The 25,637-nt window shown below is 37.0% G+C and overlaps 1 protein-coding gene across 2 annotated transcripts in view; it reads right to left on the bottom strand.

The window, feature by feature from the left end:
- cdh26.1 (cadherin 26, tandem duplicate 1) overlaps nt 1–14,549 on the bottom strand; it is a 116,651-nt gene extending 102,102 nt beyond the window's left edge. For both annotated transcript variants that reach the window (XM_039734934.1, XM_039734935.1), the window contains exon 1: nt 14,401–14,549. In XM_039734934.1, the coding sequence (XP_039590868.1) occupies nt 14,401–14,448 (48 nt within the window). In that variant the 5' untranslated portion in view covers nt 14,449–14,549. The remainder of the gene's footprint in view (nt 1–14,400) is intronic.
- Nucleotides 14,550–25,637: the final 11,088 nt, after the last annotated feature.

The following is a 25,637-nucleotide window of genomic DNA, read 5'->3' as shown; positions in this document are numbered from 1 at the left end:
CTTCACAAACATACAGTGACGTGCAAAAGTATTCAATCCCTTTAGAAGTCATCCTAATTTTCAGCATGACAAAAGATTTGTCCACATATTTATCCATTTGGTATTTTTAAAGTGAACTCTTGTGCTGTAACAAAATGTTATCAAACTCCAAATAACTAAAGAAAAACTCCAAAGTGATTGTTTGCCTAAGTATTCAAGCCCAACATACAGTATTCATACTTTGTCAAGAACCTTTTTGCTGCAGTAACAGCCTTCATTCTTTTGGGATATGTAAATATGCCCCAGTTCTGCACATTGCTCAGGCGTGATTCTTCCCTATTCTTCTTGGCATGATTTCTAGGTACCCTCTATGTTGGTGGGATGTTATCTCTGAACAGCAGTTTTCAAACAGTTCCCCAGATTCTCAACAGAGTTAAGATCAGGGCTTTGGCTTGGCCATTTTGAAACATTCACCTGTTTGTTTTTGAGCCATCCCAGTGTCACTTTGGTATAATGCTTAGGGTCATTGTCATCTTGAAAGACGAATCTTCTCCCGAGCTTTAAATTCATAGCAGGCTGGAACGAGTTCTCCTGCAGTATTGTGTGGTATTTGGGCCCATCTATTGTCCCTTCAACTCTGACAAGATTCTCAGTCCCAGCACATGAAAAACATCCCCATAGCAAGATTCTGCCACCACCATATTCCACTGTAGGTCTGGTGTTTCTTGTGGCGTGGGCAGTGTTTGTTTTACACCACACATTCTGTACCTCTTTGAAGTCTAAGAAAAAAAGTTATATTTTGGTTTCATTTGACCATAAACCCTTCTCCCCACATTTAACTGGAAAAATGCCATATGTGTTTTTATGTGGACCATCTTAAGGAATGGCTTCTTTCTTGCCACCCTCCTGTAAAAGCCTGTTTAATGGAGAACTCTTGAAATTGTGGACCCCTGCACCTTCACTCCAGTTTCAGCCAAAAAGCAATGCAAACATCTGAGAGTGACGATTGGATTTCTAGTCTCCTCTCTCTCCAGTTGATGTCTAACTCTGATGTTCAGTCTTGAGGGACGGTCTGTTCTAGTAAGAGTCTGGGTGCTGTGATGAACCTTCCACTTTCTGATGATGGATCCAACAGTGCGCAATGGGACATTCAAACTCTTGATATTTTTATAATTATCTCCTGCTACCTTGTGCATTTCAATAACTTTGTTTCTCACATCAGCAGAATGCTCCTCTCTCTTCATTTTTTCAGTGACTGTCCACCAAAGACTACGGCCCCTACAAAGGGGGCTTTTTATATCCAGAGAGAAAGTAGCACTTCATTATGTTTAATATGACTGTCAAATGTCTGCCACCTTTGTAATTAATTTGTCATTGGCGTAAACCTGGAGCTTCCAAAGCACAGAGGTTTAAACACTTACGTAAACACTAACTTTGGAGATTTTCTTCTTCAATTAAATGTCTACATAAAATAGTTTATTTTGACTTTGGAAATGTTTTGTTACAGCATAAGAAAAAATACTGAATGAATAAATATGTGTACAAATATTTTGTCTTGCATAAAATTATGACAACTTTCAAGGGGATTGAATACTTTTGCACGTCACAGTATGTTTGTGAAAGGGTTTGGTGGTAATTATTTTTAAGTTAGGTGCACATTCAGCTGCCTTTTTATTCACTTCTAGCTACATCCAGTATAAGCTTGTAGTCAGCTACTTATTCACAAACCAGCGTCTTCTTCTTCTATATTAACAGCAAGGCAAAATATTCTACAGTGTGTACATTAGTCCTCAAACTGATTCATTATTTGAAAAAATAAATATTCCAGATTTTCAACCAAAACTTGAACGGGTTGAAAATGTTAAACTCAACTTTAACAATGGAATCTGTCCTGGACAAGTTTAGATTATGCCAATTAATACGCACGTTGTAGATGTGCAAGCATTATGGCGTAGTGTTTAAGACTGCACTTTTAAACTGAGCTCGTGGGTTCAAGTCTTGATAATGACACTATGTGACCATAAACAATTCACTTCACCTGTCTGTGTGGCGCGGGGGGCACTGGGCGAATGTAACCACTAGTATCTAAATGTTGTATGTTGGATAAAGGCATTAGTAAATGTAGAATATTTAGCTTTCAGAATGAATAACTGGTTTCAAAAGTTGTATGAAAAAGTACTGTGGCTGGGTGCAAGCAAACATGATCCTGGAAGCAAATAAGAAGACGGCCCAATACGAACCTAACTTCAGCCTTGTGTTCATTACAGACTCAAGGATATATTCTGTTAAATAGTAATAATTACCACCAAGTCCTTTTGCAAACGTATTGTGTGGAAAAAATATATAGTGCCGTTTAAACGCAGATGCATCTCCTAGCCACTTGTCTTTACGCTCCATGACTCTACCGTCCCTCGAGTTCCTGTTTCTTGCCCCTCACATTTCCTCTGAAGATCACGTGAACAACCAATATAGTTCACACGCAGAACCGATATAGGTCATACACAGAGTTGCAATAGGGTGCGAACGTGTAACCAATATGTTTCATATGCGAAACCGATATAGTGCACACATACAACCAATAGAGTTCAAGTGCAAAATCGACAAGTTACCCACATGAAACCAGTATAAGACATGCATGAAACCAATATACTGCATACGCAAATCCATTGTTAGACCGACACAGAACACAAGACAATATAGTTCATACGCAAACCGATAACATGCAAGCGTAAACCAATGCAGTTCACTCACAAACTAATAACAAACGTACAGGAACCAGTGATATACACACACAAATCAATATAGTTCATATGCAAACCAGTGGTATGCACGTACAAACGGATATAGTTCACGCAGAAACCGATAATATACGGACACGAACCAGTATAGTTCATATGAATGAAACCAGTATCGTACGCACGCAAACCAATTAAGTATGCACGCAAACCGATAGTAAATATTCATAAACCAATAGTGTTCACACGTAAACCAATAGATGACACACAGAAATATATGATTTATGGCCTGTTTGGCCCCTCATACTAATTCTTAAGATTTTCTTTACTCACTTCTCCGTTTTATGAATTTCTCTTCTTGCAGGCCCAGGGTGCGCTCTTCAGTACGCCGCGCAGCTCATAGAAAACATGGAAATTCATGCAATGTAAAGCGGACAAGCTCAGTTTGTTTGAAGTTTTTACACTTAAACCAACAGTATACTAGTATATTAATAAAGACAGACACAAATGCAGCAATTATCAGACTTCCATCATTTTATGAGTGTAACAAGTTCCAGCAGTAATGTGCGCCTTAATACCAAGGTGCAGGCACATCACACATTCAATGCAATTATTTGTAACATTAAATAGACTTTATATTTAGTCTTAAATTCTTACATATACATAACACTCAACTACAACATCTGGTGCACTGCCAACAAAAATAATCTTTCCTCTACGTGGAAACTAAAAATCTATCAAGATTTTCAGTGAATAACATTATGGGCTGAGATATAATCTCCCCCTTTATATTAATGCCTAAGAGTGATGAGAACTGTAGTATAGTATTTAGGAACTCGGGAATATTCAGCCTTAACCTTCAAGTGTTTCTTGTTCCTGGAACAAGGTTTTCAATCAATACCAAATTTTGTCTGTAATCAACTTTTTAATTTTGTCCAGAGGTAAATGGGAAGAAGTTGGACAGAATATTAAAATAGTATGATAAAGGATAAGGAAATAAAAAAAGAGTTCATTTGTACTGTTTGTTTGTACTGTAAAAGAATAAAGCCTTTTCTTAAGTAAATGTATCACACTTCATGTGAATCCATAAAAAATGCAAAACTACCCACTGTGTCCTGTATTTCAGCTAAACACTTGCTCTGTGGCATTAACAGAACCATAAAAACAGTTAATGAAAATGTCACATACTAGAATACAGTATAACTGAAGGTATTACTGACATGAAATGTTAAACATAGTATCAATTCATGGTATAAAACAGCAAATTAAAGGCATTAGAACCAACCTTTGCTAAGAAATGTTGCCTAAAAATTTAGGTGAAGAAAATACAAAATAATCATACTTAAAAAGAATAAGCAAGAACTAAAAATAACATAGGATGCCAAAAATTTTTAACTTTTAGAATTAAAAAGTAAATTGATTCCCATGTCACAGTAAATGATCTCTTGCCTACAGGGTAAACTGCAGTATTCATATCTTAGTCATGAATTTCTAATAAAGAAGTTCTCCGAAGCACATTTAATTCTGTACATGAATGACTCAGTTCTGGTTATGAACTGCCTATGGGATAATTTTTTGATTGTGTAATTATGGTAAATCAATCTTAAGCGTAAGAGAAATATCATCTTCTTGTAATATTTACTTTCCTTCGTCACAAACATATTTTATAAAATAACCAATTGTAACATAAAAAGATTTTGAATCTATAGATTAACATTCATCTGCTCATATTAAATATATAATCCTCATATTAAATATAAATGTTGTGGTGAATTGCCGGCATGTTACTCCGGCCCTCAACCCCAGGCCGCTAGGAGAAGCCCTCCCGACAGCATGATCATGCCCAGAGTTCCACCAGGGCATCATGGACTTTGTAGTGTTTATACACAGCCCTGCTGGATACCTTGGGGGCCACCAGGCGTCACTGTAGGGGGGCTCATAGGCTCGCATGTGCCCTATAACCCGGGATAGTCATAGTCATGTGACGGGAAGAAACGACGTGCTCCCGGGGTGAAGAAAAGGACTGTTTGCCCTGATCCGGAAGGAATAAGGAATTGTGGACTGATTGGACAGGAACACTTCCGGGTCAGGGTGTATAAAAGGATTGTGGGAAGGCCCAGGCAGTGAGCTGAGCTGGGAGGTAGGAGGGCGAAGTGTCTGGGCGAGGAGGAAAGTGTATTTTGTAGTTTATTTGTGATTTATGAGTGTGGAGTGGAGGGTGCTTGGTGCACTGTATATTAATAAAAATAATAATTATTATACTTTCGCCTGGTGTTCAGAGTGGTACCTGAGGGTGTTAGAGGTGGACCACGCGTCTATCTGCTACAATGTCTTAAAAGTCAAATGATTCTTCAAATAGATTTTGATGCTTTTTCAGGGGGAACTCTCTTCAGCTTTTTGAAGCCAAACTATGTGCCATGCTAAATATAAATGCAAACAGTCAAACTCTGGGCTTTACCACAATAATCTTTGAAACATTTTTTTTTTAGTCTATATGCTGTAAATAAATTTGTAAGCCATTTCTCTTTGGATATCTGTTTTTTTTTTTTTGCTAATCACATAAAAAATGGCATGTGCCTTGCCATTGTTCCAATGGTCCAACTTAAGATATAGGCTATATGTCACATGGGGAAGGGGCAGAGGCAACTTAAAAAAAGATGTGGGGACTACAATTCCTATTAGCCAGTGCGAGTGTGTTGGGATGAGGAGATTTTGTAGAAAGGAGATGGTACATACAGCATTTTCTTTTCAATTTATTTGGCATTGTCTCACAAAACAACAGATACATTTGTTAAATAGTGATAGATTAATAACGACAATTAATAGGGACACACTCAATATAAACTCTTACTTTATTTACAGAGGATGGATTTACTTTGCTTATCATTGTTTATAGTGTAGAAGATCCTATGAACATTAAAATGGAGAAATGGCTGTCAATTGAAATAAGGACTTTGGTACACTTTATCAACAGGCAAAAAGAGAGTCCGGCTGCAAAGTTTATTAAGCTTGAGGAACGTTAAAGATTTTTTTATGTGCTCAGCAAACAAAGACTTGCCTGGAGGAGGGTGCTATGCAGAACAGTAGCCTCTTTTGTTTGTCTTGCTTTGTTTTTGTCAGAAATGTGCTACGGAGATTGTTCTAGTGCAGAAGTTGTTTCATACTACCATGTTCACCACATTCAGGTTCAGGTAATGATGGTGTATTGCAGTTCATCACTTTTTTTTTACAAGGTGTTGTTAATGCCAAATGTCATGCTACCCAACAACTGGCCATACATAAATTTGGTAGTAAAAGCTGCAATTTGTTTTTTGTCTTCTATTTGTGAGCAGCTTTAACAGAACCAAACTCTAAACATTTTACTTAACCCACCCCTAAATCACACAATACTATACGGTAACAACAGCTTTTCAGCCATCTTTGTATTGTGTTGCATTCAATTCAGTTCTGACACTCTGTAGTTTTTCTTCATTAAGGTCATGCACACCATAGTAAACAATAGGATTACTGATGACTATTCTATTCCAGGGTCCTGTTTACACATAAAATAACCACTCAACATGTAAGAGTAAAATACATTAGATTCTAAGGCAAATTAACTTTACATCATTGAAAAAGAAACTGGCAAATGAATGTCTAAACTGCAATAAAAGTCAAGGCACCTGCGGTCTAGCCAAGAGTAGTCAACAGTAATATGTAGTCTTGGTTGCTGTCCCATTTGAATTTTTCACTGAGATTGAATGCAACATTTAAAAATTGTGGTTTTCAAATTACTTAATTGAAAGGTGGAGTACTTGAAACTGTTTACAGAAGAGAACTCAGGGCAGACTTACTGCATATTTCCAAGAGGGAACTTAAAAAACAACTCCATGTAGTTTCCCTGAGAAATGGGCTTAATTAAACTTGAAAAGGCTGCTGATATGTTTTGATTGGTTACTTTGAAAGTGCACATTAACCACTGTGTCTGCTTACTCTATAATATTTGCAAACTTCATACTATCGGTTGATATACATGGAACCTTAAGTTAATCAACATCTAGCTATTTATGTATTTATCAAGTCATCAAAACTGAGACTACCCCAGCAGTATCATGTGCAAGGCAGCAACCAACACTGTACTTAATGCAAATCTATATTAGGTTATTAAAAACATTAACTTTTCAAGAGAATTCAGAACATTATATAAAACCAACATAATACTGTAAAGACCACGGTAAAAAAATTGGTAAATACTGATAATTTATTTTAAAACATTTACTGATAATTATGCAAACTATCTGGAAAAAGCCACAAAAGGTTGCAAAACTGTTTAAGCTGTTACAGGCACAATCTGGGTACATTTTTTTCTTCATTTAGAAGTAATAGTAACTAAACCACCTTAGACTTATGTCATGAGTTATTAGAAGTTAAGTTCAGCAGCTGTGAGTCAATACTTGAAAGGAAGTTTAAAGGCTGAAAGAAAATGATATTAGTACAATTAGTTGTTCAGTAGAAGTTGTAACATATAACCTTCTCAGACTTACTTAATCGAATTCAGGTTCACAATTGGGTTGGACCCTGCCCTCCTCCAAGACAGGAAACAGTTAAAACAGGCACCAGTTCCATGTAGGGTCCACACATGAACACACATCTTTAGGGCTGTGGGATGAAAACCCACCCCACAAGGATAATCCTATAAAAGTAGGATTCAGACTTATGATACTAGATCTGTGCTGGACAGCAGAAGATGTTTCACCATGATATTTCTGTGATTAATGTATTGAGTTAAGCAATTTTGTTGCTGCACTTACCCCAAAGACTGCTTCATATCAAACATGCTAATAGAGTTTTGTTTTATGAACTATACTAATCTACATGAATAAAGATACGTTATCATTTGTGTTTATGTGTGTATATTGTTCTGGTATCAAGCAAAACTTATTACAGATATTCTCATATAACCTGCAGTAAAACTCAGGTATAGTTTAACATAAGCTACATAACATCTCACACCTTCTCCTGAGAGCAGCAGGGGTGGGAAACAGCAAATATCTTGAAATATGACAGCGTAATCTATTATTTGAGTGTGCAACCCCAAATTGCAATAAATAACTCCAGAGAGAATGCAGCCACACCTAGGATGGTGTGCATGCTTCTCATCTCATCAAATTATCTATTCAGTTTCAATCGGCTGTAGTAGGCTTTGTCATAACTATAAATAAGGTGCAGGGCCAGACTGTGTTAATAGCAGCTACAGATCTTCAGTCATACTGCTTCTGGCATGGTCAACTGTTCATCACTTGTTCAAGGGTCAGCACCAGTGTCTTTCCCATTAAACTAACACAAAACATGTTGTAAACAGAAATAAAAACAAAAAATACCTGAAAACTAGGACTAAAAAATTGTGAGTAAAAAAAAAAAATTAAAACAAAACTAGTTTTTGTAATTTTGATTTTTGTGAACAATTGCAGGTACATTAAAACCGTTCAGTCACAATTTTAGCTTAGGAAAGAACATCCTTTTCTGCATAGGTGTAGGTACCCCATGCTGTAACCGGCAGTGTCTCACTATCAGCAAGTGTATTCTGGGGATTTCATTGGTCATTTTTAGCTTTTAATCATTTTTCTAAAACTAAGAATGAATGCCAAAGCCCCACCACTTTGAAGAGATTTATTTTGTGGATTTCACTAGCCGTAACTTACTTTCAGTCCTGGATGTCCCACTAGTTGTCAGTGAGTTGCTGCCGTTACCAAAATTCATGGAAATAATCCTAAAAACATACTAACTATTCCTTTGACAGATATGTCAAGCTCAAGATGGCCAACCCAGCTTCAAATTTACTCAGTATATAGACTAGACCAGTGTTTCCCAAGCTCAGTCCTGGAGAACCACTGTGGCTGCAGGTTTTTGTTTCAACCAGATTCATAATCAGTGACAACACCCGATAGCACTGATCTCATTTAATTAGCTGGCAATTTTTTGTCTCTTCTTTTATTCTAAATTCAGAAAAGCACAGCAGCATGATTTTTACATGTATAAGACATTTAGAAATATTTCTGCTTTTGCTATAGATTTAAATGCTTAACTCTCTTTTGTTGATTTAATTGCCCTTCCTCTGTACAATTTTCCCCCTTCATTGTATCTTATTAATGACAATAAAAACGAGCAGAGCAGACACTCAGGCAAAAAACACTGAATAATCAAAGGCTGCAACTACTTTAGCGTCAGACCCACTAATTAGAAAAGAATGGATTAATTAAACATTTAGAACAACTGGAAAAGCAGAATAAAAATCAAGATGAAAATATTGTTAAAAAGAAAAAAATACATTATTCCCATATGAATGCTTAGTACATTTTAACATATATATTCTTTTACCAAACTTCCATCCATCCATTTTCTAACCCGCTGAATCTGAATAGGGTCACGGGGGTCTGCTGGAGCCAATCCCAGCCAACACAGGGCACAAGGCAGGAACCAATCCTGGGCAGGGTGCCAACCCACCGCAGTCTTTTACCAAACTTAGTTTTCTAATTTCTAGATTGTTCCCAAAACACAAAATTTGGGAAATTAAAGTTCACTTAATTAGCACAAGCATCCAATTATAAACAGAAGCTGGTTGGAACAAAAACCTGAAGTCACAGTGGACCCCCAGGACAGACTTTCAGAACCCCTGGACTAGAAAGTTAACAAACTAAAACAAAACAAAAAAAAACAAAAAAAAAAAAACACTGTTATCTTTTACACCAAATGAGGTAGGAAATTCAGTAACTGGAATCAATGACCTGCACTTTCAGGTTATCATAACGTGATTGTAAGTATTTGCTCACTAGATTTGCCAATTGCAAAATAAAACCAAAACTGAACCCTCAATTTGATGTCCTAAAGTCACTATTATGATTATTTTATCATATTACATACGTAGTAATATCTAGCTGTCAAATCAGTGTAAACTGAATTCCGTAGTGTGTGGATCAGAGTGCAGTAGCTAGCTAGGAACACACAATTCTCAGAAAAACAATTAATTGCCTTATTTCACAAAAATATTGCTTGCTTGCTGGAGGTATCATTAGCAGATTAAGCAGCTGCTTTGCACGCAATCAATGGTATCATCTGAGACAACAGTACGCATAAACGTTTGTTTTTAATAAGGTTGTTTAGTATTGATGTTTTAATGTGGGTGGAGCAGTGGTGCACAGCTAGTGTTCTTGTCACACAGTGCCATGAGCTCAAACTTAAGTATCTACTCAAGGTCTAGTTTGCATGTTCTCCCCATATGCACCTGGACTAACTGAGCATAATGTAGCAGATTACCCATTTTACAAATGGGTGTTTTTGTCATTAGGATCTCTCAATTTGATGATTCCTACTCGTGTTAATGTTGTTAAATTACATCCACCCAGCGTAGTCTCACAGGGAGCTGCACAGTTTTCACATGTTATCTATAAGGTTAAAAATTTGAGATGTTGCCATAATAGATGTTCAGCATTTGATGTAAATATACATTTATATCTATAGCACATTTTCATGCAAGGCACCAATGATCGTGTTTGATCCCTCTTCTGCTGTGAGAATTCCTGCTTGATTTGACAGGTGGGGCCTTGGTTGGTCACAAAGACACTTGTATGGGAAAAAGTGGATTACAGCACCAAAAAGACTGAGAAACACAGATTTATAAGATATCAAGGACAAGAAAAAAAGAAAAAGAGAAACTCACTATATATGTATAAAGAACTTTCACTTTAATAAAAGGATATGTGTCTCTGTGTCTATTCATTTGCTATATCTCTGTCATTTCAAAAATGGCACCAATGTTTTAAGTACAGTAATAAAATGCATTGCATTTCTCATTCCAACGGATAGTACATCACAAACATAACATTGCTTTTACAAATACCATACCAAATGGCATATACCAGAGAAATATGAATTGCATGGTGCACTGTAAATGTGAATGTTGAGGCGTATGTTGATTACTTAGATTTCAACCTGGCTTAGACAGGTAACACAGCCAGTTCATCTATAATCTTGTTTGTTACTGTTATTAACACAGTTCACATAATCACTTCAGCAGTATTTAAAAAAAATAACCAAAGTAAGAATTACAAGATAAAATGTGCTTTCAAAGTTTACAAATATGTAGATGGCATAATCAGCATCAGCAAACTCCAAAAATAAATATAAAACAGTATATGTGTGTTATGATCTTATTGCTCACAAAAATAAAAATGAAAGCGTTTCTGAAATTGAAGCCTAAACTTATTGTGGATTAAAGTAAAGAGCAACAATAGAGGATTCTAACCACCTGATTCTTGCATTTTTGGATTATACTGAAAGCCTTGAATTGTAATGTTATGAGACAACTTAGCTTTGTCACAATTAGTCAGATTGCGTGTTTCATTTACTGTATTAAGTTGACTGGTATGCATTAAGGATGATATATAACTTTAAAACTAAAGAGAAAACTGTTTTTAGACTTGCAAAACAGTGTCTGTGTGGACATTTTGTTGAGTTAAACAAAACTAACAAAACGTGATGAAAACTAATAGTTACAGTATTTGTTAAAAACTAACATTAAGTAAACACCTAAAAATAGAAGGAAAAACTAAATAAAACTAAAATGTGAAAATATCTTAAAACTAGAAAAGCACTGGTCAAGAGCTGTAGAAATCTGTTTATTTATCCCTCCAAACAATTACTGTAGAAATTTATCAGAAAGCATTACTCATGATCCACAGAAGATTTAAGCAGGAGACACTCATGATTTTTTAAATCTAATTAGCGGAGTATAAAGTAAAATTCACCGTGAAGTTTTGAAATAATACCTGGGCACTGCAATGAAACACAACTCGTAAAATAAAATTCAATGCTCAGTCAACAAGTCCTGGTTCAAGACATCATTTATGGTTGTTTTCTAGTATCATGCCAAACTGCTCAAATATACTTCATTTAGGTGTGAAGCAGTTATTGATCAAAATAATCGTTTTAATATGGTGCTGGTATTTTCCCACATGCAAGATAGTACATGTGTAAATTGTGGATTAACTGACGAGGTTTAAAGGTAAATATTGTACTCATTAGGCAACTTGATCATGGTTAACTCTAAGAAATGCAAATGGCAGATGCAATATAGAATTCATGCTATGAAAATCAGTTTGTGCAATATTACAAAATGAAACTGATCAAAAAATGAACAAAATATGAGAGCAAAGCTGCAGTTTATGCGAGTAAAATCCAAATGCAGCAGATGGATAGAATAACAAACTGAATGTATCACAGTAATATTTGGGCATATCTTGAAAGAAATGATTCTGTTCCTGCATTCAAAAAACATGTCTTCTCCTGGGTCTGCTTACAGTCAGGTTGAGTATTGAGCATCAGTTCAGCTAGTCAAATCATTTTTATTATATATAGTACACTTTACATAAAACACTTTACAAAGCAAAGACAAGTACAATTCAAAGTAAACTGCATGGTGGCACAGATGGGCTTTATTTAGAGCTGCTGTATAACAGTAGGTTCAACCGACATTCCGCCTTCCTTTGTTTGTATGTTTTTTCTCCTCCAGTTACTCATCTTCTCTTTCACATGTAGGGCAACTCTACTCTGGCCCTGTATGGGTGAGTGAATGTGAGTGTGTAATGAGCGTTTTCAATGACAGCCTGCCTTTATATCCAAGATTTCGGTCTCGTGTTTATTGTTCCCAGCACAGTGTCCAGCTTGATGTCAACCGGAACAGAACTGAGAAAGGTCTATACAATTCTTTATTGTAGCATTTTCACTTTTATTTTAGTTCTATTTTCTGAATCTACTAGTTTCGTAAAATCGATATATAAAGTCCAAACCTATTCAGATCGATTCACGTGTAGCCAAGAATCAGCACTGCATAAGATCCTAGGCAATCATGGGTAAAACACTGCCACAGGTTTACAGTTACCTATTGACCTACTGTGTCATGCATTTCCTTGGGGTTTGAGGAGAAACCAAAGCATCCATAGAAACAACTTACAAATGTGGAGAAAATGTGTAAATTAGATTAGTTTTGCAAATATGAATTTTTGATCTGTGAGGCAGCCACTGTTGTGCCACATGTTGCTCCATAAAATGATTATATAATGTGTCACAATTCAAAACTATTAAAAGTCTGTAACAATCAATACCTATTTTACAAAGGCATTACAATTTGACAAGAAATTCCAGGGACTTTTGAGTAACATTTTGTTTGTAGTTAAAAGAGTTTTATGGTTTAACAATAAGCAGTAAAACTATACTAAAATAATTTATTGTACATTTAGCTGTAGAACAAAGAAACAGCCTCTCCATATGTAAATAGTTAATTAGTGAGTTGCCTTTTTAATATTTCTACAGTAATTATCATTTTTGCTATTAAAAATTTCAGCATTTCCAGGTTTTCTTATCTGTGTTTGCTGATCTTGTTTAACCTAAATTTAGGCGAGTAGAAACTTATCCAAGCAGCTTTTGACACAAGGTGGATACCAGTCTTAGATAGGGTGCCGATCCTTTTACTCTCCGATTACATTACCTACGACTCTTAAGAAATTGGAATGGTTGCCCTCTCCCTATCTGTCCCGCATTATTCTTTATTATTTTACATGTTCGACTATCTTCTAGGCAATTATTTAGCTAGGGGTTTAAAATTATCACTCCAGTTCATAAGTAATTCATTGATATTCTTTAAATGTTTCAGAATGTTTTATTAAAATAACTGTTATCCACTCCACGAGAAAAGCAAAATGACTTGGAGAGTGCAAACTGTAATTACTAAACACATGGACACACACACACACATACATATATATACTGTATAATTACTTTATAAACAGCATTTTAGTACACTAAAACAGTTTTTAAGTTACATACATACATATATAACTTACATACTGTGTCTGTGCACATACATCTATAATATATATGTATATTTATAAATAAAGCAAATTCATACAGTATGAACATGAAAGTTTTTCAAAATATTATTGTAATAAAAGACTTCAGATAGAAGTTGTCACGGTGCAAATATCTAACAATGTACAACAAATGTTACTTCTACCTTATATATACTGTAGGAGGAAAAAGTTATTTAAACACTCACTTGTTTAACTTACAGATGAGCTTGTTATGCACGTGTTCCGCCTATATATATATATATACTTTGGCCAAAGTATCCCGAACGTTTAGGTTATTCTAAAGAACCGTTTATTGAGGTCCCCTCACCATGTTCCTTTTCGCTGCATCTGATGGAATAGCTCCTTTTTTAACATTTTTATAAATGTTCACAATCACATAGCTACGGGACCTGACTTCATAAATGACCCTCACTGCGGGCAGACGTAGGTTTAATTATAACTTTGTCGGCCTGCTTTCCCATCGCGCTTGGGGCATTTTTAACCAGTCTGCTCCGATTAAAATAAGGTTTTTCATTCTGAGAAGCCAATGTCACACTAAGAAAGAACATAGATAATATTTTTTTGCAATTTGAAAATCTTCCTTGCTACTAGATCCGCATAGCTTGCAGGTTTCCCATCCTTTTAACATGTTCTTCGTTGTTATAGCAGGAAATCGATTTGCTTTATTTTAGAAAAATAATTAGGACCAAACTGCTATTGAGAACCTGGTTATGACAATGGAACTACGGGTTTATGAATCAAGCAGTAAATCAGAATACAAAGGTGGTATGATTTGTACTCACCCCACAGAGTAGCATCAGGAACCGCAGCCCCTGCAGTTTGCCGTCCATTCCCTTTCCGTGACCTGAGCTGAAACCTCAGTGAGGGAGCGAGCGCCTCACACCTGGTTTAGTATAACTTCGGCGCCTAACCCTTAACTCGTGTCCGCCCCGCGCGCTCCCAGACAGACGTGAACGCCCGCGCAGCAGGGACAAGTCGCCACTGTAACGTTTTATGCCTGAAGGGAATGCGAGGTGTGGACTTGCACCACGTAACAAAACAAAGCACGTGGAAGGAAACACAGCGAAAAAAGAACCGGGGTTCAAATTAAATAAAGCAGTTTTGTACAGTTGGACGTTAGAAGCTGATCCGTTACGTTTCAGGACCAGATCTTCTGTGACCTGATAGACAATCACAAAGCAGAACCACACAGACACCGTATGAATTTTCTTTCCCCTTTCTGTAGGTTGGACAATGACTGCTATGTCATCTCCTTTAATTATTATGTCCAGCATATCCAAATTGTAAAGGCATTTAGTTACAAATTCCAAGAAGGCTTAAAGAAAGAAAGTCCTGCGCTAAACCTCTCCAAACCTGCTCTTCCTCGGCTTAAACTCATTGCTTTTTGTGTGTTTTCCTGAAATAATAGATTGCAACCATTTATTTTCTTTATCCTGTTTCTCCCCTTAAGGAATGTGAAAACTCCGATCAGGACGCCCCTCGTTCACCGTCATTATAGCTTTAAAAGATTTAAATTACACCGTCTGGTCTGGTAAAAGACCCAGTATGACACTTAAATGCTACGGAACCCAAACTTACTACTCCATTCGACTTCTTTACACTCTTTAAAACGACGTCTTGCAGTTTGCCATACAAACGTAACAACGTGCTATGCTTTTAGGAATCCTATTTACCAGTACAATACAGGTATTCTTTCTCTTTAGTGATCGGTTCTGATAAAAAAAAATCTTAAAAAGAAAAGACGAAAATTCTACTAAAGATTTGGAAATGCAAAGGTAACTCACAGTAAAGCAAGATGTTCCCTTGATTTTAACATTTTACCAAACTCAAAAAAAAAAAAAAACCTGACAGACAACAAGAGAAAATGCAAAACGTGATTATATTTGTAGTAAGTGTTTACTGAAAAATAAGTATTTGGCTTTAACTATACTATTTAGTATTTATTACAATAAATTAATCTGTTACCTTAATTTTTACATTTTATAAATCTCAGAAAACTGACAGACAATAAAAGAGAATGCAAAACATGTAATTATATTTTTATTAAGTGTTTACTGAAAATCAAGTATTTTGCTTAAACCATATCAAGTAAAATGTTTTTGTGAGGTGTATTTTTCTATTAAGCACCTGCCTCCTTTATCTTTCCCTTGCATCTTGGATTTATTGTATGATAGATAGATAGATAGATAGATAGATAGATAGATAGATAGATAGATAGATAGATAGATACTTTATTAATCCCAAGGGGAAATTCACTAATTTATTATAGAATCATTTAATATCACAACCAGCTGTCATTACTATCACACAAAAAAACTATCATGGAGTACTACCACCACTTTTAGACACACAATAACATGCTGCATTGTGCATTGAAAGTTTCTAGGCTACGTGGAGTTTGCATTCATGGTCTGTACTACTGTAAGAATATATGTATGAAATTCTGAAGGCTTGAGAAATGTGTCTTAACCATATCAAGTAAAATGTTTTTGTGAGGTGTATTTTTCTATTAAGCACCTTTATCTTTCCCTTGCATCTTGGATTTACTTTATGATAGATAGATAGATAGATAGATAGATAGATAGATAGATAGATAGATAGATAGATAGATAGATAGATAGATAGATAGATAGATAGATAGATAGATAGATAGATAGATAGATAGATAACCTCTCATTTACAAAACCAGCACGAGCCAACAATGTAAGGTAAGGTCGTTAGACCACACTGTCTGGCCAAAGTAATTTTTTCTCATTTTTTGAGATGTTTCTTATCTAAACATTTCCATCCTAAGCTACAGTACACTTCTTTGACTGGTAGTGTTTGTTTTAGCTAATTTACTGTAGTACTAGGGTTTTGTACCGTGTTCACCATTATGAATGTAGAGAAAAGCCAAGCAAAATGACACCTTTTATTGGCTGACTAAAAAGATTACAATATGCAAGCTTTCGAGGCAATGATTACATCTTGCCTGAAGAAGGGGCCTATGCTAATTTACTGATATATCTCAATTGTTTTGGCAGTCTATAGTGGCTAAAGTGTGAAATCTAGCACACAAGGTTACAGTTTAAACAAAGAATAACCTCTGACTTGGTGATCAAGTCATATAACCAGCATGCACTCTGCAGGGGACATGTGAGTAACTGTATGTGAAGAGCCGCTTTACCTTGCCTTTATTATGCTATACCTACTTGCTATTTTTTGCAATGTATTCTCTTTTTTATGTCCTGAGTACTATCTTATCATTGTAGTGTAACATACAGCATGGTTGAAAAATTGAGTTAAGAACAGATCGATCCCCACCCCTGAGAGAGAGAGCAAGCCAAACGGCATGAAATTTAAGGCTTGTAAACATACCTAAATTAATAAATCCTCTGTGCTTTATGAGCTAATTTTAAAATATTACTGATTAGATCCTGCCATGTTTTGAAAAAAGTCTGTATGGATCCTCTAACTGAGTATTTGATTTTTTCCAATTTCAAATAATATAACACATCGGTTTCCCATTGACTTAAAAGAGGAGAATTTGGGTTCTTCCAGTTTATCAGAATAAGTCTGCGTGCCAACAGTGTAGTGAATGCAATCACAATTTGTTTGTCTTTCTCCACTTTAAACCCCTCTGGAAGAACCCCAAACACAGCTGTTAATGGGTTAGGAGGGATTGTGAGTCCAAGGCTGTCTGAAAGGTAATTAAATATTTTTGTCCAGAATAATGTTAATTTGGTGCAGGCCCAGAACATGTGACCTGTTGAGGCTGGGGCTTGGTTGCAGCGTTCGCAGGTTGGATCATGCCCTGGAAACATTTTGGAGAGTTTTAGTGAGGCAGATGTGCTCGCTATATAATTTTGAGTTGTATAATTGTATGCTTTGCGCATAAGGAGATCGAGTGAATTCTCTGCATTGCTACTTTCCACTCCTTTTCTGATATATTAATTGAGAGATCTTTTTCACAGTGTCCTCTTGGATCTTTGAAAGAGAGGGATTGTAAAATGATTTTATATATTGTCGAGATGGAGTCTAAATCCTTGAGATTGAGCAATATTTTTTCCAGTGTGAATGAGGGTGCAAGATGAGGAAAATCTGGAAGGTTCTGTTTAACAAAGCTCCTGATTTGAAGATAGTGAAAGAAATGTGTAGCTGGAATGTTAAATTTGGAATGTAATTGTTCATAAGATGCAAAGACGTTGTCAGAACACAGAGAAAGAAGATCTGCTGTGGCAATGGCCAGGTGCAGAATTTAGACCCAAGATGCTGGTTCTGTGAAGTGATAGCATTGTTCACTGTGCCAGTGTGACACCCTGTTCTTTAATATAACATGCCAAACATGTATAAACTCACCTTTGTAAAAATAAATCCTGAAGTTTCATTGTTTTCTTCAAATTTTCATATAGTCTTTTAGAAACTGAGTAGCCCACACACTGCAACAGCATGTACTCTTTATTAGACGTTTATTAGAAAAAATGTCACAGTGTCACACGCGTGTGCTTAGGAACTAGTTTGATGGATCGTCAGCTTGTAATTCCACTTAAAGCCAAGGGCTGGTGCTGTCTTATAATGCTTCTGCTGTCCATCTTTCTGCAGATCCAGAATCTAACACATCACTGTCTCATGACATCACTTCCTGTTCCAGGGCTCCTGGACCCACCCCTTCCACCTCAGTGACTTCATCTTTCACCAGTCTGATCAGTGACTTGTGCCTGGAAAGATGTTTCTTATATGACACATTAATTTGTGTTTATTATTTTGACACTGTCACACACGTGCAAGTAGGAGGATGTTGTGTGGACCAAGTGAAGGTAATTCTCCACCAAGCCAGGGGGTGGTGGTGTGCACTAAATCTTCTCCTGCTATATCTACAGACCAGCACCATGGGAAAACCTGTCTGACTAAGCATTGAAGACGTCACTTCTGGTTCCAGCACCTAGGAGGACATCACTTCCGGTTTCAGTGCCTAGGAGGATGTCACTTCCAGTTCTGGCACCTAAGATGATGTCACTTCCAGTTCCAGTGCATTGACTGACATCAGAAGGAGGTCACTTCCGGTTCCCCTACGTCACTTCCAGTCTGACTACTTAAAACTGCCATCTTTTCAAGCCCTCATTATTTCACATCAGGGCTCCAAACAAGACATTTCTTGTTAAAAATCAACCCATTGCAGCAAGGGATAATATACGGGTGGCTGGCCCAAACCTTTTCAAGTGTGTCGAGTCTGATATTTTCAGAACACCATAATATATGGAGTTTGCCTGTGGGGACCCCAACATTTTACTTGTGTCTCTGTGCTTTATTCACAACAGATACACCTACTGTGTAGCTGCATATTGCAAAAATGGTAATATACAAATTGAATAAATGTTTTTCATATTGGGTGCATGATTTATGCCAAGCTAAAGATTCAGACACTTTTCAAATGCAGTCTTTCCCTACCAAAAAGCAGGCGTTTCCAAGAGTGACCGAGGGTAACTAAAAAAGGAATGTTTGGGCACCAACCAGAATACCCCTTTTAATAAGTTAATTTAAAATAACAAAAACAGTGCCCAGTACACAAACAAAGTTGGCTCAATGCAGCTGAATCAATATTATGGTAGCATCAATTGGAGCTCTATACAGTGTAAAGCTTGGGTCCAAGTGAATGTCACCTGCTTTTATGGGTGATGTAGGTGGGGATAGGCATCCTCAGTACTCTTTTTGTCAGAACTGTGGTGGAAAGAGAAGTTAGCGAGAGTGACAACATGGTACTGCTGACCTCATCAGAGCCATGAAGTTGGTCTCCTGGCACACGTGCATGACAAGCTATTAACATGAACAGTAGGATTATCCATCCACTTCTGACATAAATTCAGGTTTCTGGCTAATTGGTAGTACTGCGATCTTGCAACAAGGAGACAAGTATTTATGTCCTGGGTGCTCCCCGCATTTAGCATGAATGTTTTCCCCATGTGGGTGTGCTCTGGTTTCCTCCCACAGTCCAAAGACATCAAGGTTAGGTAAACTGCTGGTGTTAAAATTGGTCTAGTGTGTGTTCACCCTGCGAAGATGCCATATGCTTGCAGGGACAGGCCTCAGCAATCCTGCCCTAGATAAGATAATGAATGGATTATAATTTCTGCATTTTTCCACATCTTATTTGGAAATAACTTGTAGATGCCACACGGGGTGGACGAGCATCCCACCACTAAAGGAAGCTGACCTGGAAGGAAGGACTGGAAAGGGTGGATGGACAGCTCATTAAAAAGAGATGTTGAAGCAGGTTTTTTATTCCCCCATTCATGCTAAATGGCAGCAGCCCCAGAGGTCGGTGCATAGTAGGAAACCAGCAGGGTATGCCGGGATAAGTAGTCCAGCAGAGCAGCCCTGCTGGGGTCACTAGGTGCCACGAGAGGGCACTGTAGAAAGACATGTTCCCTATTATGGACCATGTGACCCAGAATTGCTTTCATCTGGCAGTCGCCCTGGCAATGGAAGTACTCCTGGGTACGTAATAAAAGGGATTGCACTTCTTTATTTAGGCAAGTCGGAGCTGGGTGGTAGAGAGGCAACGCTTGACTGGAAGAGGGCAGTGTGGTGGTGAGAGAGTTATTGGGAGGAGAAGGAAAACTTGTGGGTTGTGCTTTTTGTACCATGTTAAAGGTATTTGTGGTTAATAAACAACCTTTATTTAAACCCGGGACTGTGATTCTGTGTTCGTGTTGGGGTTTGAGCTTGCTGATGCCTGGGGTGTTCATTACAAACTATCCATGAAATACTAACCTAAAGAATGAAATATGTATATCAAGGCAGTCTCTCCAACTTAGTGAATACTACCACTATATCTAAATCTTGCCCTTTTTTTATTCTCCTGCTTTATGGTAGTTAGATAGAACTTTATTTGTTCCTAGGAAGAAATGTGACTTTTAATGGAAGCTCTTTAAATAAATAAATTCATAAGCAGGTAAATACGTATGAATACACATGCACTTTGTCTGAACACACACCCAAATAACTAACAAGGAAGTAAATTTAAAAAGAAAGAAAAGTTCTGACTTGCCTGTCACAATCACAGCGAGACATTATACCGACGTATTGCTGTCTGCTGAATAATTTATTCACTGAAAGTCCTCATTGTTAGCGTGTCAGAGAGACGAGGTGCAGCATTGTTCATAATGGCACTCAGTTTTGTTTTCATTCTCTCCTTTGCTACGACCTCCAGGGATGAGTCCTAAAACTGAACCTACCCTACAGTGTCACACTGGCTATTGCAGATTTGTAAAAGATGTGAAGGATGTCATTACCAATATTAAAGGAAAGCATTCTCCTAAAAATAAAGAGACTTTCCTACCCATTCTTATATAATCCTCTGTGTTCCAGTCGAACCTGTCATTAATGTGAATCCCCATTTACTTGTAGTGCACCACCTCTACATCTACTCCATGAATAGTAACCGGACATAGAGGCTTTTTGGTGTGGTGAAAGTCAATAACCAGTTCGTTGGTTTTATTGATGTTAAGATGTAGACAATTCTCTTTGCACCAAAATACAAAGTTCCCCACCCAACTCATGTACTCCGTTTCCTTGCCTTTTTTTGGTACATCACACAATCGTAGAATTTTCTGAGAATTTTTGCAACTGACATGACCTGGTGTTATATTTATAGTTAGAAGTGTAAAGAGAAACAGAGACGGGACTGTGCCTTGTGCTGCTCCAGTATTGCTCACATTCACATCAGAGACAAAGTCGTTGAGTCTCACAAACTGCAGGCCGTCTGGGAGATAGTCCATTACCTCAGACACCAAAGGCTCAACCACCTCTATATCTCTCAATTTACCTTTTAACAGGGATGGCTGGATGGTATTGAAGGTGGTAGAGAAATCAAAAAACCTAATGCTCTCAGTGCTGCCAGCTTTGTCCAGGTGAGAATAAGCTTCATGGAGCAGACAGATAATAGCATTCTCCACTCCAATCTTTGTTCAGCAGGCAACATGCAATGTTGTGATGATGAGGATTAGAACAATGCTGGAATAACAAAAATCTCTTGCATAGATGACTGTTAAAAGATTTCAAATGTGCATAATGTTAATGTTATAATAATATCAACAGAAAAAATTCTAAGAGGTACATTGTATTATTGATTGTTACTGGCAGTTGTATGCTACTGTATGTATCACATATGGAATAATCCAATGGTCTAATTCTTCACTGTCAATGAAATTTTTTTTTCTTTTTTCTTTCAACATCTTTCTCTTCGGAAAGTTTCACTAGCTTGACTACATAACAATTATTACAATAATATTAATTTATGATTTAATGACTTCTTCTACTTATGTTAATTTATAACTTAATAATTAAATGTGACAGCATAATTGGGTGTCTTAAAGAACCAAACCACACAAGCTGACTCTGGTGATCTGCACCACAGGGTTAGGTTGCAGCTTGTAGATTCGAGCTGTGAGGACTCAGTGATGCTCCACTCCAGCAGTTTCCATGTCACAAACATTGCATTTCTATATTTATATACATCCTGCAATAGCTCTTGCAGTGTTCAGTGTGGCTTTAGTTATGCTGCTTGTGGGCCTCACCCTGGACCTTTTCTTTTCTGTTCTCATTTTTTTATTTTTCTTTATTTTTTGCTAAAATGTGCTTTTTAGTTGTTAACTATCCTCTTTTAGTTTTTTTTAGTTTGTTATGGTTAACTGTTTTGCTGTATTTTAGGCAGGTGGTGTGGTGTAGTAGTTAAAACTTTGAACTTGAAACCTTGAGGTTTGTGGGTTCAAGCCTGCTACTGATGTTGTGTGACCATGGGCAAGTCACTTCAGCTGTCTGTCCTCCAACTGGACAAAAGAAATGTAACCAAATGTACCTCTCAAGTGTCATAAGGTGCCAGCCAAATAACAATATTTGATAAGGGTGGTTGGAGACCCATCTTATACTACAGGTACATTAACTGCAGCACCTGGGGGCTTTTAAAGGTCTCACCACCACCTGGGGGCAGTGGCCTCAATCTCGTATTAGTGTCCATGTGCCCCCTTAAGTTCTTGTTAGTATTACATGTTTTGTGGTCTTCTTATTATTTAGTCTTGATACTTCTGGCTTTTGTATGGACTTTTTTTCCTAGAATTTTGTGATTTCTAATTTATACTTTAAATGTAGGAGTTTTTATTTTGTGTGTGTGTGATTTACTTTTTATTAAATAAAGACAAAAGTACAGGAGATGCACAATAGACAACTGCAAAATAGAACCCCCTTCCCACTCTGTCCCACCTAGCCTAAGCCAAGAAGTAAATATTATTTATTATTGTTAACATTTTATTTTTTTCCCTCCTGTTAATTTAAGAACTTTTCAACTTTTTGTGCTTTTATTTTTGTATTGTGTCTCATTCTGATCAGAGTTTCCCTGTCCACATCACACAGACCGTAACAGTTTCCTGCCTGTGACAGTAATTCCACATGGTATTGGCTAGCACTCCTACTCAAAGCTTATGAACAAAAGTTGCATAACGTGAAAATTAAGGTGGACTAGGAAACTGGAAAGGACACCTCAATAACTGCAGACAGGCAGTTTTAGGAAAGCCTGGATTTGGCCTTAAGCTGGCCAAATTTGGTCCACTGGTACATGAAGACCAAAAATCTCAAATTAAAAGCAGCTTCATGCAATAACGTACAAACCAGGGACAAGCAACTGCTGAAAGTTTACTTAGAGATACGTGGCTAATCGACGAGGAAGTCACTTGGTAAAGAAACTGCAATGAGAGGAGACTGTGGCTTGCTATCAAAGGCACAGGCTGGACTTGGAACATTGGAGTTACTGAGGTCCAGGCTCTCTGTCCCTTCTTCTTGTTTCTTCCTTTTTCTACTGCCAGCTCAGAACAGTCCTTAAAGCAAACAGTGTCCCAGTCTTTACTCCACTTCCTTCTCTTTCCTCTTATAACTTTTCGTATTTGGTGTTACCAAATTTAAAGTCAGAACTAGTATACATAAGGCATTTGGCAGACCTCTACTTTTGTTTACAATCTAATGGCATGATCATCCTTCTTCTTCAAAAATTGTATAGAAATGTATACTTAACAACAGCTCTGTAATGTCTATAAACTCAGATTATCAGCTTGTTTAGTTCACTTCCAAATTTGCACATCAACTGTACCGTATGCCTCGCTGACTTTATTCTTTTTTTTTTTTTTTTTTTATTAATTTTTATTGCAATCCATACAAAGCAATCAAGTTTTTACAAAAAGAAAAATTGACTTAAGAACAGATTGATCCCCACCCTGAGAGAGAGAGCAAGCCAAACGTAAAATTTAAGGCTTGTAAACATACGTAAATTAATAAATTCTCTGTGCTTCATGACCTTATTTTAAAATGTTACTGATTTGATCCTGCCATGTTTTGAAAAAGTCTGTACGATCCTCTAACTGAGTATTTGATTTTTCCAATTTCAAATAATATAACACATCAGTTTCCCACTGACTTAAAGAGGAGAGTTTGGGTTCTTCCAGTTTATCAGAATAAGTCTGCGTGCCAAAGTGTAGTGAATGCAATCACAATTTGTTTGTCTTTCTCCACTTTAAGCCCTCTGGAAGAATCCCAAACACAGCTGTTAATGGGTTAGGAGGGATTGTGAGTCCAAGGCTGTCTGAAAGGTAATTTTGGTCCAGAATAATGTTAATTTGGTGCAGGCCCAGAACATGTGACCTAGTGAGGCTGGGACTTGGTTGCAACGTTACAGGTTGGATCATGCCCTGGAAACATTTTGGAGAGTTTTAGTCGAGACAGATGTGCTCGATATATAATTTTGAGTTGTATAATTGTATGCTTTGCGCATATGGAGCTTGAGTGAATTCTCTGCATTGCTACTTTCCACTCCTTTTCTGATATATTAATTGAGAGATCTTTTCCCAGTGTCCTCTTGGATCTTTGAAAGGAAGGGATTGTAAAATGATTTTATATATTGTAGAGATGGAGTCTAAGTCCTTGAGATTGAGCAATATTTTTCCAGCATGGATGAGGGTGCAAGATGAGGAAAATCTGGAAGGTTCTGTTTAACAAAGTTCCTGATTTGAAGATAGTGAAAGAAATGTGTAGCTGGAATGTTAAATTTGGAATGTAATTGTTCATAGGATGCAAAGGCGTTGTCTATATAAAGATCTCTAAGCAAGTTAATTCCAAATTTTTTCCAGATATTAAAAACTGCATATGTTTGTGAAGGTTGAAAGAGGTGGTTCTTTTGCAGAGGTGCCACAGATAGAAGCTTCTCCGTCTTAAAATGCTTTCTACATTGGTTCCAGATTCTAAGTGAGTGGAGCACAATTGGGTTATTAGTGTATTGCCGATAGCGTGTGTTTATTGGAGCACAGAGCAAGGAATACAAAGAAGTACTGCAGGATTTTACTTCTATTGCGGTCCATGCCTGTGTATGTTCTTCTATTTGTGTCCAGGTTCTTATGCCTGTATATTTGCTGCCCAGTAATAAAACTGGAAGTTAGGTAGAGCCATGCCGCCTTCTGCCTTTTGTCTTTGTAGGGTCGCTCTTTTGATGCGTGGATGTTTTGAATTCCAAATAAATGAGGTTATTGTTGAATCTAATTGCTTAAAAATGATTTATTAATGTATATTGGATGTTTTGAAATAAAAAGGAGCTTAGGAAGAATATTCATCTTAACAGTGTTAATTCTTCCAGCTAGTGTGAGATGAAGGGTTGACCATCTATGCAAGTCTTGTTTAATTTTTTCCATGCAGACGTGAAATTTTGTTGATAAAGAGCTTTATGTTTACTTGTGATGTTTACCCAGGTATTTAAACTGTTCTGCAATGATAAAAGGTAGGGTGTCTAATCTAATATTATATGCTTGAGAATTCACTGGAAAGAGTACACTTTTATTCAGATTAATTCTGAGACCAGAGATCTTTTGAAATTCTGTGAGTGCTGCTAAGACTGCAGGCACAGAATTTTCTGGGTCCGATATATACAGTACCATGTCATCTGCATATAATGAGATTTTCTGTTCCAGTCCTTCTCTGCTAATCCCCTTTATCTGATCAGTATTTC

Source organism: Polypterus senegalus, chromosome 14, assembly GCF_016835505.1.
Source record: "Polypterus senegalus isolate Bchr_013 chromosome 14, ASM1683550v1, whole genome shotgun sequence".
In the NCBI taxonomy this organism is placed as follows: Eukaryota; Metazoa; Chordata; class Cladistia; order Polypteriformes; family Polypteridae; genus Polypterus; species Polypterus senegalus.
The sequence above is the reverse complement of the archived record's forward strand: the minus strand, read 5'-3'. Positions and strand labels throughout refer to the sequence as shown.